The 18158-nt window shown below is 43.5% G+C and overlaps 1 protein-coding gene across 1 annotated transcript in view; it reads right to left on the minus strand.

The window, feature by feature from the left end:
- Nucleotides 1–18158, minus strand: part of COL9A3 (collagen type IX alpha 3 chain) — a 62061-nt gene that overhangs the window by 31965 nt on the left and 11938 nt on the right. Inside the window, exons 3-5 of the mRNA XM_069751153.1 lie at nucleotides 4929–4964; nucleotides 4020–4091; nucleotides 3465–3518 (exon numbers count right to left, since the gene is read on the minus strand). Coding sequence (XP_069607254.1) covers nucleotides 3465–3518; nucleotides 4020–4091; nucleotides 4929–4964 — 162 coding nt within the window. The remainder of the gene's footprint in view (nucleotides 1–3464; nucleotides 3519–4019; nucleotides 4092–4928; nucleotides 4965–18158) is intronic.

The raw sequence follows: 18158 nt of genomic DNA on the forward strand, positions 1-18158 counted from the left end.
GGCCTTCCTTGTATGCCTGCGCATTGTTTCATACTATGTCTACTACACCAGGGTGTCCGTCTCCAGTAGGCGTACACACCCAAAAATGATGCATGGCAGAGTTTACGTTCTCTCTGACGTTACCATCATTGTCTATGGCTCCATTGGTGCATACGTCCGAATACCATTTTGTGGGGTGTTTCGGACAGAAACCTGATGGGACCTACAAATGGGTGTCAAAACGCAGCATAAAAGCATCCTAAGAGATGAAAATAGGTTGTTAATGATGAAGATAATCTTGATGCAGATTATGATAAATGATGATAGAGGAATTTGTATGATAAAAGATGGAAAGGGTTAAAGGGTTTGATGATGATTATGATGGATAAGAATGGAATGTAGATGATTAATATAATGGGATGAGGATTCTGATAGATGAAAATGAGATGCTGATGATAGTCATGATGTTGATTATGATGGATGATGATAGTGGGATGTGGATGATGATAGATCCAAGAGGGTTAATGATTATGATTGTGGAATGAGGATTATTATAGATATATTGGAATAAGGATGATAGTCCTGATGTTGATTATGATCGATGATAGTTTAGTTTGTTGTGAATGATGATCAATGGAAGTGAGATGATAATGATTATGACACTCCTAATGTTGATTATGATAGATGATAATAGAGGGCTGTGGATGATAATACATGGAAATTGGCTGATAATGATCTTATGGATTATAATGTATGCTTGTGGGATTTGGATGATAGATGGAAATAGGATAATATTGATGATGATGATACTCCTGATTTAGATTATGATAACAGATGATTATGGATGATAATAATAAATGTAAATAGATTGGTGATTATGTGGATGATGCTGAAGATGATCCTTATGTTCATTGTGATGGATGTTATTGGGATGTGAATGATGATTCATGAAAATGGATTAATGATGGTGCTTATGACACTCCTTATGTTGATTATGATGGATGAGGATAGCTGGAAGTTGGATGATGATGATAATGATATAGATGATTGTGAAGATAGTTATTATAACAGATGATAGTGGGATGTGGTTGTCAAAAAATGGAAATAGGATGATGATGATGATACTGCTGTTGCTTATTATGATGGTTGATGGAAGTAGGAATGTGGATGATGATATATCCAAGAGGGTTACTGATTATGATTGTGGGATGAGGATAATTCTAGATATAATGGGATAATTGTGATAGGCCTGATGTGGATTATGATGGATGATAGTTTGTTGTGGATGATGATAATGATGATGACACTTCTGATTTTAATTATGATAGATGGTGATACAGGGATGTGCATGATGAAATATGGAATCAGTTAATGAAGCTGACATCCCTGATGTTGATTATGATGGATGTTAGTAGTGGGATATGTATGATGATGCATCAAAGTGGGCTTATGAGGATGCTAATGGGATGGATATTATGATATCTGGAAATAGGATGATGATGATGCTAATCCTGATTATAATGGATAATAGCAGGATTTGGATGATGATAGATGGAAATGGGCAGCTGCTGATGCTTGTGACAATGATTAAGATAGATGATGAAAGTGGGATGTATGTGAATATATATACAAATAGGAAACAATGCGGATAGCTGTCTGAGAATGATGATGGGTGGGAATGAGATGATAATGATAATAGTGCTGTGTTGATATGATGGATAACAGTGAGATATGGATGATGGTATATTAAAATAAGTGACTGTTCTTGATGATGATTCCTGTAATGTCGATCATTGGTGATGGTAGTTGGATGTAGATTGAAATAGATGGAAGAGGGAATGAGGTAGGGAGATGGGGACAGAGAGGAAGAAGATTTATGGAAATAAAGTATGATAGAGGGTAAGGAAAGTGGATAATATTCAGGTAATACCATATATACTCGAGTATAAGCTGAAATTTTCAGTCCATTTTTGGGGGCTCAAAGTGCCCCTCTCGGCTTATACTCGAGTCATAGACGGGGGGGGGGTGGCGGTTGAGGGGGAGCGACGACGGTCACATACTCACCTGATCCTGGCATGGTCCCTGCATGTCTCATGGTCTTCGGCGCAGGCACCTTCTTCCTCTGTTCAGCGGTCATGTGGTACCACTCATTAAAGTAATGAATATGGACTCCACTCCCATAGGGGTGGAGCCGCATATTCATTACTGTAATGAGCGGTACCAGTGACCGCTCAATAAAGGAAGAAGCTGCCAGCGCTGGAGACCATCTGTCCGGGAGAAGCTGCCAGGGACCGCGCAGGGAGCAGGTGAGTATTTCATATTCACCTTTCCTCGTTCCACCGCCGCTCCGTCTTCCGCGTCCTCTGCAGTGACTGTTTAGGTCAGGGGCCGCGATGACGTATTAGTGTGTGCGCCGCCCTCTGCCTGAACAGTCAGTGCGGAGAGACGGGACGCTGAGGAGCAGCGGGCAGCGAGGAGAGGGAAGTATGTCATTTTTTTTTATTGCAGCAGCATTATATGTGGCACATTGTTATATGGAGCATCTTACGGGGCCATAATGAACTGTATGTAGCATTATATTGGTATCTATTTTTATTTTTGAAATTTATCAGTAGCTGCTGTATTTCCCACCCTAGGCTTATACTCGAGTCAATACGTTTTCCCAATTTTTTTGTGGCAAAATTAGGGGTCTCAGCTTATACTCGGGTTGGCTTACTCTCGAGTATATACGGTAAATGATAAGATGACAAATGCGTATTTTGAGTTAAACCAAAAGTGGAGGTCATGGATGGATAGAGGGTGATGGAAAAATGGAGCGTATGATGGAAATAGAAGACAATGGTATAGATAGGGAGAAGAGCAAGATGATTGAAGTACATGGAGGTTGATGACTGTGATGTTAATGACAGAAGAAGATAATGTATGATGACAGAGTAATGCAGATCCCAGGGGAGGAGTATGATAGTAAAAGATGATAAAACGGATGACGATGACAAAAGCTTCGGTACTGAGAGAAGAGAACTGATGATCAGAGAAGGAAAGATAAGGACATGGGTGATGGTAGAGGAATGTGGAAGATGAAGGTGGTGACTTTACAGGGAAAAACAGGAACTAGAATGAGGATATTGGTGGATGATAAAAGGAAAAGTTAGAATGACCAAAGGGTGTCATGATAAAATAAAAAAATGAATGATTAAAGGAAGTTAAAGGATTACCTAGGATTGTTAAACATGTCTGCTTTCCTGCAGACACAGTGCCACACCTGTCCACAGATTGTGTCTGATATGGCAGCTCAATTCCGTTGAAGTAAGTGAGCTGCAATACCACACATAACCTGTGGACAGATGTGGCACTGTTTTCCTTTTTCTGTAATTTAGCTGCGTTCTTCTACTTTATCAGATTTCCACTCTTGAACAACTCTTAACATTTTTAGGCAAATGATCCAAATCTCATTTTGTAAAGAACCCTTTACAAAGGTCACCTACCCGTTCTCCTGGTGGTCCATCAGGGCCAGCTTTCCCATCAGGTCCAGTAAGTCCCTGAAAATAAAAATAAAATGGTGACATAGAGATCATTGAGTAGCTATAGGGGAACAAGGGGAGCAGCTGTACCCGGTTCCTGGTATCTGAGAGGGACCCAAGACCCCTCTGAATTTGCACTGGGGGTCTGTAGACCTCATGCACTATATTGGCCATATGATCCAATTAATTTCCGGACCATGACGTAAACGCGGCTTCTACACATGGGACTGTCGGTTCATACTTGTGTTAAGCCATATTGGCACAGGAGGAGCCCAGTGTGTATATATTAATGAGCAGTGTTGCATAAGGGCAATACACACTGGGTAATCCCATGCTGCAATGTGTGATCCCACATTATTACCCCTAGGTAGCGGGCATAGGTACTGTATGTAGGGGGCATACGTACCGTATGTAGGAGGCATACGTACTGTATGTATGGGGATGCCAATCTGCACACCCTGGCATAAAGAAATATGCATGCTTCAATATTCTATAGATATACAGGAGGGAATTACTTACATCAATACCAGGCAGTCCAGACAGGCCGGGTTTTCCAGGTCCTCCTGGTTTTCCAGCGGCTCCTTTTGGACCCTTTTGAAGTAAGAAGACAAAGATATATTAGTCCAAATTTCATCTAAAGCCTCTAAACTGTCACGGGTGCAACCATGTCCATTGTTCTATTTGGCTTTGTGTCTCATTGACCTGAATAGGTCAATGGCTTATAAGCTATGCTGGGAGTTGTAGTCATATGACATATTAGTGTCGGCTGCTTTTCAACTCTGTTTTATTAATATACGACTGTAATCAGTGACTCCATTAGTTGCATAGTTTATTGGAGTCTGAAATTCACTTCCTGTCTCTTCAGAGATACTTCTATACCTTCTACATGCTTTACACTGCAGCTCTGCTTCTTCTGGGTAAGGCTACTTTCACACTAGCGTTTTTTTAAATCCGTCACAATGCGTCGTTTTGCAGAAAAAACGCATCCTGCAAAAGTGCTTGCAGGATGCGTTTTTTCCCCATAGACTTCTATTGACGACGCATTTGCGACGGATTGGCACACTTCGCATCCGTCTTGCGACGAATGCGTCGTGCTTTGGCGGACCGTCAGGAGAAAAAAAACCTACATGTAACTTTTTTTCTCCCGACGGACCGCTTTTTCTGACCGCGCATGCGCGGCCGGAATTCCGCCCCCACCTCCCCGCACCTTACAATGGGGCAGCGGATGCGCCGGAAAAATGCATCCGCTGCACCCATTGTGCAATGCAGCAAACGCTAGCGTCGGAATCTCTCCCCGACGCATTGCGACGGGGAGATTCCGACGCTAGTTTGAAAGAAGCCTTAGAGGGACAAACCCATCAGAAACTAGGAAGTCATACAACAATTATTACCCTTTTACAATTTTATTGGTTTAATATTTGCACTTACTGGGGTTCCAGGTAAACCAGGGGGTCCAATTTCACCCTGTGAGGTAAGAATGAAAAGTGATTCATAAAAAAAAAAAAATGTCTAAATAACTAATCACCAATGATTGTAAGTCATATAAGGCCATAAAGGGAGTATCCCACTCAAGACACACCTCGACTAGGGGGCCACACTGGAGGACTTATTGCGACCTGCTACTTATTACACTCACTCATTCATTTCAGTGGGTGCTATGTAACACCATATATCCTCTTCTCTAGCTCTTTATTCACATACGGGGTTGTCCAAAGGAAACAGCGGCTTTAAATAAAATGATTTATACATTTTGCAATGTCACTGCTAACATAGAAAAGCAATATACAGCAAAAAAGCAAAATACAGGAGATAATACAAAATTAAAGGGATCCGTTTGTATGTAAATAAATGGAATCTGTCAGTAGGCTCACCCCTCCTAAGCTGTCTATAGGACATGAAGGTCATAAGAAGCTGAATAATGATATCTGAAATCCGATATTTATTCCAGAGAAATCCATGTTTTCTTTATATGTAAATGAGCTGTTCAGATCTATGGGCCGGACATAGATCTCCCTGAGAATCTGCCTCCAGAGCTTATTTTTAATAAAAGGCAGCATTACCAGTGTGAGATATGTAACTAACACAGGACAGTAGAAATTAACTTTTGCTGCAGCTCTAACAGCACTGCTCTACTTCAATCATGGCTGCCTGTGAGATGGAAGCTGAGAGGAACCTGCAGATGTGTCAGTTATAATCACATACAGCTGCAGTGAGATCTGGAGAGCGGCCATTACACAGCACAATGGCAACATCCCCTCTGGAGGCAGATTTTCATACAGATCAGTGTCCGACTCAAAGATCTTAACAGCTCATTTAAATATAAGAAAAACAAGGATTTCTGTAGAATAAGACATCAGATTAAAGATATTAAGATTCCCTTTAATTGGGGTATCCAAGATTTTTTTGTAAATTGTCTAGAAAGCAGAGAATGGATTAAAATACCCAAAGAACGTATCCTCACCTGCTAACTTGCCCGCTGCTCCAATTTCACGAAAGCATCCTGCAGTGATAACCCTCACGTGACTGCTACAGCCAATCAGAGGCTTCAGAGGTCACAAGACAGCTAAACTACCTGACCACTGATAGGCTACAGCATTAATGTAAGGGTCGTCAGAACATCATTACTACGGGAGTACAAGTTATTTTACCATATCCCCAGCCTGGCCATTTTGTAAAAAATATCTTGGGTAACACCTTCAATCATTATTTAAAGGGGACATCCAGTGAAAACAAGTTATCAGCTATCCACAAGTTAGGTGACAGCTTGGTGATGGTGCCTGGACCTGCACCTATTGGCAGGTTGGGGAATTTTCATCCATCACAGGGAACTTGTATGCTCATCATAAAATGGAATAGCAGGTGACTGATTGCCGCTATTCATTTTTTATGGGGCTGCCAGAGCGCAGCACTTGGCAGCTCCATAGGGAAAGAATGGAGCACAAGTCGACCATACGCACCCCACCTATCAATAAGTTATAACATATCCTTTGGACAGGAGTTTTCACTGGACAACCCCTGTAATAAAAGGTTGTGCAACTTTCTAATATGCGTCATGCTTCAGGTTCCTATTATATTCAAGACCTTTGTTTGTGGTCAATGAATTGGAACATTAACATTTTCATTCAAAACTGAAAAACCAGTGTGATTATGTCCAGGAAACACATGTGCAATGTGGTAAGACCTGCCGAAATCTCAATTATGATGACGAGCTTTACATTATGACCCCCAAAAAGACGCACTGTGGAAGCTGTCAGGATTCACAAGTTTGCAGTCACATAGAGTGAACAACCCAAGCCTGGACAACCCCCTTAATGTAGGTGAAAGGATTAAGTGACTTTCTGGAACTTGCTGGTCACAATGCGACCCCGATCACCTGCATTATGCTGCGATGTAACAGCAGCACAGAGTGATCTTTGGCCGTGCGACCTGTGTCGTGGCCATAGTCGCCATCCAGCCCCAACCTGGACATCTATGGTTTGAGTTCTTTGACTGTGTGGATTGGATAGGTTGTTACCGACATCTGGGGAGAATTTCAAGTCAATTGCACCTTTATAAATATATTTACATAGAAAATGGTGGTCAATACTTATTTCACCTGCTGTATCTGAAAGATTAGGTTCCCATCCACAGAATACACCTTGCCGTGGCTGATGGGCACAAATAAGTTGGCCAATTTGCACACTAAGTACATCAATTTCATAGGAAATATAGTAGTACTGTAGGTTATGATTCATATATTCAATGTTTGCATATATCTTGGCATGTGTAGCTATAAGGAGATGCTGGTCAGCCATGGCTCCCAACCATCCCAGATGTAGTGGGACAGCCTCCAATTCGGGAAGCTGTCCGAGGAAATCGGCATAGCCTTCTTCCAACTGTATCTGCATACTGTATTTAGGAGATACAGTATGATATAATGTTAGTGTGGAAGTATTAGCTGCCAGCAGCATCGTTCACTAGAGCCACCTGAGGCTCAGCACAGGAGGCGCAGTACATTGCGCCTGCTACATCGGGACACAAACATAGCACATAGGGGGCATCATTCTGTGTGAGTGTGGAGGGCTGTAGGGGTCCCTATTCTGTGTGAGTGGGGATCATACAGTGATGGGATTTAGGAACATTATTTGTTTGGGGAGAGGGGTCACTACGTGTCATCATACTTTGCTGGGGGACTGTGTGGAGAAACTGTGTGCGTGGATCATTATTAGGGGACACTAAGGGCATCATACTGTGAGTGGCGCATCATTCTCAGTAGTGGAGGACTGTGGGGGAAAACATGTGTAAGGAGGCACTATGCTGTGTAGGCGGACACTGCCGCCATTACACACACAACACGATGCCTCTGCAATGTATGTGGAGGATCTTTTAGACATCATACTGTGTAGCGGGATTTTGTGTGGGTATTAAAACACTAAGGCTATGTGCACACGTAGGAAATGTGGTGCAGAATTTTCTGCACTAAATCTGCATCTGCAGATTTGATGCAGTTTCTGTGCAGTTTCTATGCAGTTTCTGCGCAGTTTCTATGCAGTTTCTATGCAGTTTCTGTGCAGTTTCTGTGCAGTTTCTATGCAGTTTCTGTGCAGTTTCTATGCAGTTTCTGTGCAGATTCTATGCAGTTTCTGTGCAGTACAATGTAAATCAATGTGAAAAGAAAAAAGCTGTGCACATGGTGCAGAAAAATCTGCTGCAGAAACGCTGCAGAACTGCACAAAAGAAGCGACGTGCACTTCTTTGAAATCTGCAGCGTTTCTGCGCAGATTTTTCTTTTCACATTGATTTACATTGTACTGTAAATCACAGTGCAGTTCTGCAGCGTTTCTGCAGCAGAAAAATCTGCTGCAGTTCTGCACCAATTCTGCACTAAATCTGCATCGTGTGCACATACCCTTAGGCTATGTGCACACTTTGCAGATTCCACTGCGGATTTTTCCGCAGCGGAATTGCAAAATCCGCAGTGAAAACCCATCGCGGTTTTTACTGCGGATTTATCGCGGTTTTTACTGCGTTTTCTTCTGCGGATTTTCAACTGCAGTTTTCTATTTGAGCAGCTGAAAATCCGCAGAAAAGAAGTGACATGCTGCGGAATGTAATCCGCAGCGTTTCCGCGCGGATTTTTCTGCAGCATGTGCACAGCGTTTTTTGTTTCCCATAGGTTTACATTGAAATGTAAACTCATGGGAAACTGCTGCGGATCCGCAGCGGTCAAATCCGCTGCGGATCCGCAGCAAAATCCGCAAAGTGTGAATATAGCCTTAAAGGATTCACTGGGGGCACTGTTTCTATAGGACTGGGTGGCATTAGGGATGTGGCTTTTCTATCCTGGAAGGAAGGAATGAAGTGACGGAAGGAAGGTGGAGATGGAGGGAAGGAGGGGAGGGGAGGAAGGAAGGGGGGAAAGAAGGAAGATTATGGGTAGAACGGAGGATCAATGGTTAGCACCATTGCTTTTTGCTTTGCAGCACTGTGGTCCATCAAGGACTATTTTCTTTGCAGATCAAGGGAGAGAGCAGAGTCGTCGCTACGCATTTATATCCGGGACTCTGACCCCTCATGATTGCACTGCCCTGAATCTCTAGTTATCTTTTAAAAAAAGAAAAAAAAAATGAATAAACGTTATTATCTGTGCACAGCGAGACAGGAGATGAGGTGTTTGCGGACACTGAGCGCAATTCATGCCTGAGAGATTCTGCTGCTTCCTGGTCACATAGGATAAGCTACTGCCCAAGAGAAGAGGCCAAAATAGCAGAGGTGAGAGTAAAGAGGCTGAATGAGGTGAAAATTACACAGAAAGGATATGTTCACACAGGGCGTTTTTGCGGCCTTTTTTCTGCAGCAAAATCTGATTTCTGGGCAGGAGAGAAGCTGAGGCAAAAATGCAGGTTTTAGTGCGTTTTTGTTGCGGTTTTGGTGCGTTTTTTTCATGCATTTTTGGAGCTAACTTGGGTCTCTTTGTGCATTCTAATAAAGTTGAGTGCCCCCAGAGGAAAACAAAAACTACTTCCTGTAGAACCGTACCTCCTTTGAAAAGCCGGCAATTCAAGTGCCGCTACAGTAAAATCACAATGACAGGTTAGAATAGAATGGATAGCATAGATATATACACACTAGATGGTGGCCCGATTCTAACGCATCGGGTATTCTAGAATATGTATGTAGTTTATAATAATGCAATTTACACACAGGATTCGGACGGACGGCCGTGACCAATTAGCGAAACGTGGTTCAAATTCCGCGCCAATTCGCGGGCGGACTGCGACTGTCGCTGATTGTTCACGGCCGGGCGTGACCAATCAGTGAAGCCACGATTCATAATGCACAGATACAGCAGAGAAATATAGCACAGCCACGTAGCATATATCACAGCCCACATAGTATATAACCCAGCCCACGTAGTATATAGCACAGCCACGTAGTATATTGCCCAGCCACGTAATATATAGCACAGCCCATGTAGTAAATAGCACAGACAAGTAGTATATTGCCCTGCCACATAGTATATTGCCCAGCGACGTAGTATATTGCCCAGCCACGTAGTATATTGCCCAGCCACGTAGTATATCGCTCAGCCCCGTAGCATATTGCCCAGCCACGTAATATATTGCCCAGCCACATAGTATATTGCCCAGCCACGTAGTATATTGCCCAGCCACGTAGTATAGTGCCCAGCCACGTAGTATACAGCCCAGCCACGTAGCATATAGCACAGACACATAGTATATTGCCCAGCCACATAATATATTGCACAGCCACGTAATATATTGCACAGCAACGTAATATATTGCACAGCCAGGTAATATATTGCACAGCCACGTAGTATATAGCACAGAAACGTGGAATATAACTGCCCATGCAGTATATAAAACAGGCCACGTAGCATAGAGCACAGCGATGTAGTATATTGCCCAGCCACATAATATATTGCACAGCCACGTAGTATATTGCACAGCCACGTAGTATATTGCACAGCCACGTAGTATATAGCACAGAGACATAGTATATAACACAGCCCATGCAGTATATAACACAGGCCACGTAGTATATAGCACAGCGATGTAGTATATTGCCCAGCCATGTAATATGTACCACAGCCACGTAGTATATAGCACAACCCATAGTATATAGCACACAGATGTAGTATATAACACAGCCCATGCAGTATCTAACACAGCCCACGTAGTATATAGCAATGTGGGCACCATATCCCTGTTTAAAAAAGAATTAAAATAAAAAATAGCTATATACTCACCCTCTGTCGGCCCACCGGATCCAGCCGAGGTATTTACCGATGCTCCTCGCGGTGCTCCGGTCTCAAGAGCGCATTGCGGTCTCGCGAGATGATGACGTAGCAGTCTCGCGAGACCGCAATGCATGGACCGGTCACCAGAGCGTCGCGAAGATCGGGAAAGGCCTCGGCTGGATCCGGGGGGCCAACGGAGGGTGAGTCTATAATGATTTTTTTTATTATTTTTAACATTAGATCTTTTTAATATTGATGCTGCATAGGTAGCATCAATAGTAAAAAGTTGGTCACACAGGTTTAATAGCAGCGTTAACGGAGTGTGTTACACCGCGTCATAACGCGGTCCGTTAACGCTGCCATTAACTCTGGGTGAGCGCTGACTGGAGGGGTTTATGGAGCGGGGACTGACTGCGGGGAGTAAGGAGCGGCCATTTTGCCGTCGGACTGTGCCCGTCGCTGATTGGTCGTGGCCGTTTTGCCGTGACCAATCAGCGACTTGGGATTTCCGAGACAGGTTAGAATAGAATGGATAGAATAGATATATAGATGTCAGTGACACACACACACACATATATATATATATATATATATATATATGTATTTATATTGCAAAGAGAGATAGAAGAAAAGCTGGTAATTCAGCACCCGCGGTAGTGTAAAATCACAGCAGGAGCTGACAAGAAGAGATGGATTACATACAGTAAATACATAAAGAATAGGTAGATATATAGATGTCAGTGACAAATACAATTAGTACAGTGTGTGTGCAGCTTATTTTTCGGGAAAAAATGGAGTGGTCTCTCACGCAATTTTCAAAACCAGCAGAGGGAAAGCCAGCGACTGTGGGCAGATGTTTATATCCTGGGAAGGGGGTAATACCCATGGAGCTTCACAAGCTTTTAATATCAGCTCACAGCTGTATACTTAGCCTTTTGTTGTGAATTCTGTTGTCGAGCTCCCTCCTGTGGTCGTGAATGGTACTTCGGCGAGTTCTGTCCATGGACTCCCTCTGGTGGCTGTGAGTGAAGCTGCTGCTTCTGAGGTTCCTTAAACAGGTGACGTGGTTTATCCTTTGGTTGGCTGCTCTATTTAACTCCACTCAGATCGTTACTCCATGCCAGCTGTCAATGTTCCTGCATTGGTTCAGTTCGCTCTTGGATCTTTCTGGTGACCTGTCTTCTCCAGCAGAAGCTAAGTTCCTGATAGTTATTATTTGTTCATTGTTTCCTTGTCCAGCTGGTTATCATGATTTTGTCTTGCTAGCTGGAAGCTCTGGGATGTAGAGTGGCATCTCCGCATCGTTAGTCGGTGCGGCGGTCTTTTTGAACACTCTGCGTGGTCTTTTGTAGTTTTTTGTGCTGACCGCAAAGATACCTTTCCTATCCTCTGTCTGTTTAGTAAGTCTGGCCTCCCTTTGCTGAAACCTGTTTCATTTCTGCGTTTGTGACTTTCATCGTTACAGTCAATATATGTGGGGGGCTGCCTTTTCCTTTGGGGAATTTCTCTGAGGCAAGGTAGGCTTTATTTTCTATCTCTAGAGCTAGCTAGCTCTTAGGCTGTGAAGAGGCGTCTAGGGAGAGTCAGGAACGCTCCACGGCTATTTCTAGTGTGTGTGATAGGATTAGGGGTTGCGGTCAACAGAGTTCCCACATCCCAGAGCTTGTCCTGTGTGAGTTTAACTATCAGGTCGTGCCGGGTGGTCCTAACCACCAGGGCATAACAGCCTTTACTGGCTATTAAAATGGGGCAACCCCCCAAAAAATGATGTGGGGTCCCCCCTATAATCAATAACCAGCAAAGGCTATGCAGACAACTGCGGGCTGATAATAATAGCCTAGGAAAGGGCCATGGATACTGCCGCCCTCGCTAAAAACATCAGCTTTCAGCTGCCCCAGAAAAGGCGCATTTTGAAGATGCCCCAATTCTGGCACTTAGCCTCACTCTTCCTACTTGCCCTGTAGCGGTGGCAAGTGGGGTAATAGGGGGTTTCACGTCAAGCCCTGAGGTTAGTAATAGAGAGGCGTTAATAAGACACCTATCCATTACTAATACTATGTTTGCATGGTAAATAAAGACACAGCCAGAATAAAGTCCTTTAATTGAAAGAAACACACAGACTCCTTTATTATTCCTAATGAAACCATATTTACAACCACACCTAATTCCTGAGAAGCCCTCGATCTCCTGCAATAAAAGTAAAATGAAAAGCAACAATATACCATACCTGTCCGTTGTTGTGTCCCACGCAGTAATCCATATCTGGGGAATATACAGTTTTCAACCTGGAGGGTGCTAAGATGCGACCGTCCCGGCTGAAAACCACTGATGAATGAGATGCTGCGAGAGCAGCTTCAGTGACTAGCGGTGACATCACTGAGCCTGCGCTCCCTCACAGCCGTGGGCTTGATGTTATCTGACGAAGGTCAGTAGCCAAACAGTCTTACACCCATTCGCCCCCTTCCAACATTTTCTTAAGGAATTACTACTGAAATTTTCCGTTTCCATCTTTCTTTTTTTAATATTTAACCTGTCGTGATCTGATCCCCTCATCATTACAGGTCATGAGCCCTGGTCATGGTGAGGGGCACTCATCACTTACCTGTATTTTATGCATTGTGGACTCAATTCATCATTGTTGTTTTTTCACTTTTCTGGAGTAATTTCTGCTGTTGTTAATAGCCTTTGAATTTTTTTACCTTAAGGGTATGTGCACACGTTGCGGATTCTATTGCTGATTTTTCCGTGTGGATTCTCCGTTTTACCTGCGGATTCCCCTCGGATTTACTGCGAATTTTGTGCATTTTTTGTTCGGATTTCACCTTCGTTTTTACACCTGCGGATTTCTATTATGGAATAGGTGTAAATCGCTGCGGAATCCACACAAAGAATTGACATGCTGCAGAAAATAAACCACTGCGTTTCTGCGTGGAATTTTCCGCAGCATGTGCACAGCGGATGTGGTTTTCCATAGGTTTACATGGTACTGTACAACGTATGGAAAACTGCTGCGGATCTGCAGGGCCAAAATCCGCAACGTGTGCACATACCCTTATTCTCTCATTCTGTGCCATTTTCTTAAGTTTTCTTTCTACGTTAAGTCTTTTTTTAATCTTCCTTGTTACCTTTGCTTATCCAGATGTTTTAGACATATTCATGAAATGCAACTTTTACCATATGTCACACTTTTTATGTAAATCTAACTTCAATCCCTGCCTAGAGTGAGATTTTTCAGGCCGTTTTGACTTTGGACTACTTTTAGAAAAACATGCACATTTTTTAAGCATTTGTGACTTTAGGCTCTAAAAAGTTGAGAAAAGTGGTTAAAGACAAAAATAAAGAGCATTGCTGATTTTGCCCTAAATTCATAAACCAAAAGCACGATTTTGAAGTATTTGGTGCAAAAATGTCAGAACGTACATGAGAAAAAAAAGTGACTTCAATAAATAACAAATGATGACCAGTACCTTAGATAATTAAATGTGGTTCATCTTTACATAGCAGCAGTAATCTGAGAAAACAGTAAGTTTAAGGACTGTCAACAGATCGTAGCACTGCCTGGCAGAATAATGAGTGCAGCTCTGAAGGATAATACAGGAGATAACTCAGGATCAGTACAGGATAAGTAATGTAATGTATGTACACAGTGACTCCACCAGCAGAATAGTGAGTGCAGCTCTGGAGTATAATACAGGATGTAACTTAGGATCTGTACAGGATAAGTAATGTAATGTATGTACACAGTGACTCCACCAGCAGAATAGTGAGTGCAGCTCTGGAGTATAATACAGGATGTAACTCAGGATCAGTACAGGATAAGTAATGTAATGTATGTACACAGTGACTCCACCAGCAGAATAGTGAGTGCAGCTCTGGAGTATAATACAGGATGTAACTCAGGATCAGTGCAGGATAAGAAATGTATGTACACAGTGACTCCATCAGCAGAATAGTGAGTGCAGCTCTGGAGTATAATACAGGATGTAACTCAGGATCAGTACAGGATAAGTAATGTAATGTATGTACACAGTGACCCCACCAGCAGAATAGTGAGTGCAGCTGTGGAGGATAATACAGGAGATAAATCAGGATCAGTACAGGATAAGTAATGTAATGTGTGTACATAGTGACTCCACAAGCAGAATAGTGAGTGCAGCTCTGGGATCTAATACAGGTTGTAACTCAGGATCAGTCCAGGATAAGTAATGTAATGTATGTACACAGTGACTCCACCAGCAGAATAGTGAGTGCAGCTGTGGAGGATAATACAGGTTGTAACTCAGGATCAGTACAGGATAAGTAATGTAATGTATGTACATAGTGACTCCACCAGCAGAATAGTGAGTGCAGCTCTGGAGTATAAGGGTATGTTCACACGTTCAGGATTTCCATCCTTTTTTTTTCCTGACTGTTTTTTAAAAAACTGCAGCTCTTGGCAGAAAACGCAGGTCCTTTTTTTGGTCCTTTTTTGGTCCGTTTTTGATGCGTTTTTTGATGCGTTTTTTTGATGCAGTTTTCTAGCCAGAGTCTGTGTGTTTTCTAGGAATTTTTTTAGGGTTAAAATGGCTGAAAATACCCTAACCCTACCCCTACCCCTAACCCTACCCCTAACCCTACCCCTAACCCTACCCCTAACCCTACCCCTAACCCTACCCCTAACCCTAACCCTACCCCTAACCCTAACCCTACCCCTAACCCTACCCCTACCCCTATTCTAACCTTAGTGAAAAAAAAAAAAAAAAAATTCTTTATTTTTTTTATTGTCCCTACCTATGGGGGTGACAAAGGGGGGGGGGGGGTGTCATTTACTATTTTTTTATTTTGATCACTGAGATAGGTTATATCTCAGTGATCAAAATGCACTTTGGAACGAATCTGCCGGCCGGCAGATTCGGCGGGCGCACTGCGCATGCGCCCGCCATTTTGCAAGATGGCGGCGCCCAGGGAGAAGACGGCCGGACGGACACCGGGACGCCGGGTGAGTATAAGGGGGGGAGATTAGGGCACGGGGGGGGCATCGGAGCACTGGGGGGGGGCATCGGAGCACTGGGGGGGGCATCGGAGCACGGGGGGGCGGGATCGGAACACGGGGGGGGCAGCCACACTCCGCCCACGCACTTCCGCCCGCTCCCCGCACTTCCTGCTGCAGCGGTTCTGCACATCAAATCGCAGTAAAACCCGCAGATATATTTTTGATCTGCGGGTTTTACTGCGGTTTGGACCTCACAATGGAGGTCTATGGGTGCAGAACCGCTGCGGCTCCGGAAAAAGAATTGACATGCTCCTTCTTTTTTCCGGGAGCTATTCAGCGCGTCTTTTTTTTAACAATTTCCGGACCATGTGCACAGTGTGTCCTATTTTCCATAGGGTACAGTGTACTGTACCCTGCATGGAAAACAGCTGCGGAACCGCAGCGGCAAAACCGCCGCGGTTCCGCGGTAAAAAACGCACTGTGTGAACATGGCCTAATACAGGCTGTAACTCAGGATCAGTGCAGGATAAGTAATGTATGTACACAGTGACTCCATCAGCAGAATAGTGAGTGCAGCTCTGGAGTATAATACAGGATGTAACTCAGGATCTGTACAGGATAAGTAATGTAATGTATGTACACAGTTACTCCACCAGAAGAATAGTGAGTACAGCTGTGGAGTATAATACAGGATGTAACTCAGAATCAGTACAGGATAAGTAATGTAATATATGTACTGTTATGATCCGGTGACCTTGGAGCTGCATGAGAACTTTCACTGGAGAAAGTGGCCACTATACTGACCGCAAACCTGAACTTAAAACCGCAACTAGAAGTAGCCGTGGAGTGTTCCTAACACACCTAGACACCTCGTCGCAGCCGGAGAACTAAATACCCCTAAAGATGGAAATCGGAATACTGTCTTGCCTCAGAGAAAATCCCCAAAGGATAGACAACCCCCCACAAATATTGGCGGTGAGTCGGAGAGGAAAAAACATACACAGGCAGAAAAATCAGGATTTAGCACAGGAGGCCACTCTAGCTGGATAGGACAGGATAGGACAGAGTTCTGTGCGGTCAGTATAAAACCCTTCAAAAAATCCACAGCAGAATATACAAAAAACTTCCTACATCTAACTAAAGATGTAGGAGGGTATATCTGCAACTCAAGTGAAACCAACCAGACTGAGAAAACACAGACACAGTCTAATCTGGACAAAAGAAAAACAAACGAACAGTACTGAAAATAAGCACACTGCATGTGTGCCACAGGAAAAGAAACGGACACTTATCTTTGCTGAACTGGCAGATAAGCAGGAGAGGCCAGGCAGAGAACCAACACTTCCAGAGAAACATTGACAACTGGAAAGGGCTAAAGGATCCTGCACACCTAAATATCCCAGTTAGAATTGTAATTATCCGATACACCTGGCAAGGACTGCGAGTCAGAGACAACTGCATTCCCACCAACAACCACTGGAGGGAACCCAAAAGCAGAATTCACAATAGTACCCCCCCCCTTGAGGAGGGGTCACCGAACCCTCACCAGGGCCCCCAGGACGATCAGGACGAGCCAGATGAAAGGCACGGACCAAATCAGCAGCATGGACATCAGAGGCAAAAACCCAAGAATTATCCTCCTGGCCATAACCCTTCCATTTGACCAGGTACTGAAGCTTCCGCCTTGAAAAACGGGAATCCAAAATCTTCTCAACAACATATTCCAACTCCCCATCAACCAACACAGGGGCCGGAGGATCAGCAGAGGGAACAACGGGCTCCACATACTTCCGCAACAAAGATCTATGGAAGACATTATGGATAGCAAAAGAGGCCGGAAGCGCCAGTTGAAAAGACAACGGATTAATAATCTCAGAAGGATGACGTTTATTCTCAGCGAGGTAAGGCAAGTTTAGGACCTGGTATAAGAGAGATGCCGTAAAGGGGCTACCAGGTACACATAAAATTGGCCATTTTTATGCGCTAAACGCTCTCATTTTTCATATTTCTAGTGCAGTAATGCAGTTCAAATTTCGTGTTTTAAAGTTTACATGTTTTAGCGCTGCAGTGTGCTGCCTTATTTACTTAACTATATACGAGTTGGCGACTCTAGGTTCAGCACCTGTTCACACTTAGTCTATGTTTGGATGTGCCGGTCAGGTTTTTGAAATGTATTCTTTAGCCTTCTGATCGTGCACTCCGCCTCCTAGCTTCAGGTGTTTTAATTACAGCAGGTCCAATACCCCTCCATAGAGAGAGAGAATTTTAGTCTAGGAAGAGGTTTCACATGTACCCATTCAGATGGAGACGTTTATTCTCAGCGAGGTAAGGCAAGTTTAGGACCTGGTATAAGAGAGATGCCGTAAAGGGGCTACCAGGTACACATAAAATTGGCCATTTTTATGCGCTAAACGCTCTCATTTTTCATATTTCTAGTGCAGTAATG

The sequence above is a fragment of the Ranitomeya imitator genome, chromosome 2 (genome assembly GCF_032444005.1).
Source record: "Ranitomeya imitator isolate aRanImi1 chromosome 2, aRanImi1.pri, whole genome shotgun sequence".
NCBI classification, from domain to species: Eukaryota; Metazoa; Chordata; class Amphibia; order Anura; family Dendrobatidae; genus Ranitomeya; species Ranitomeya imitator.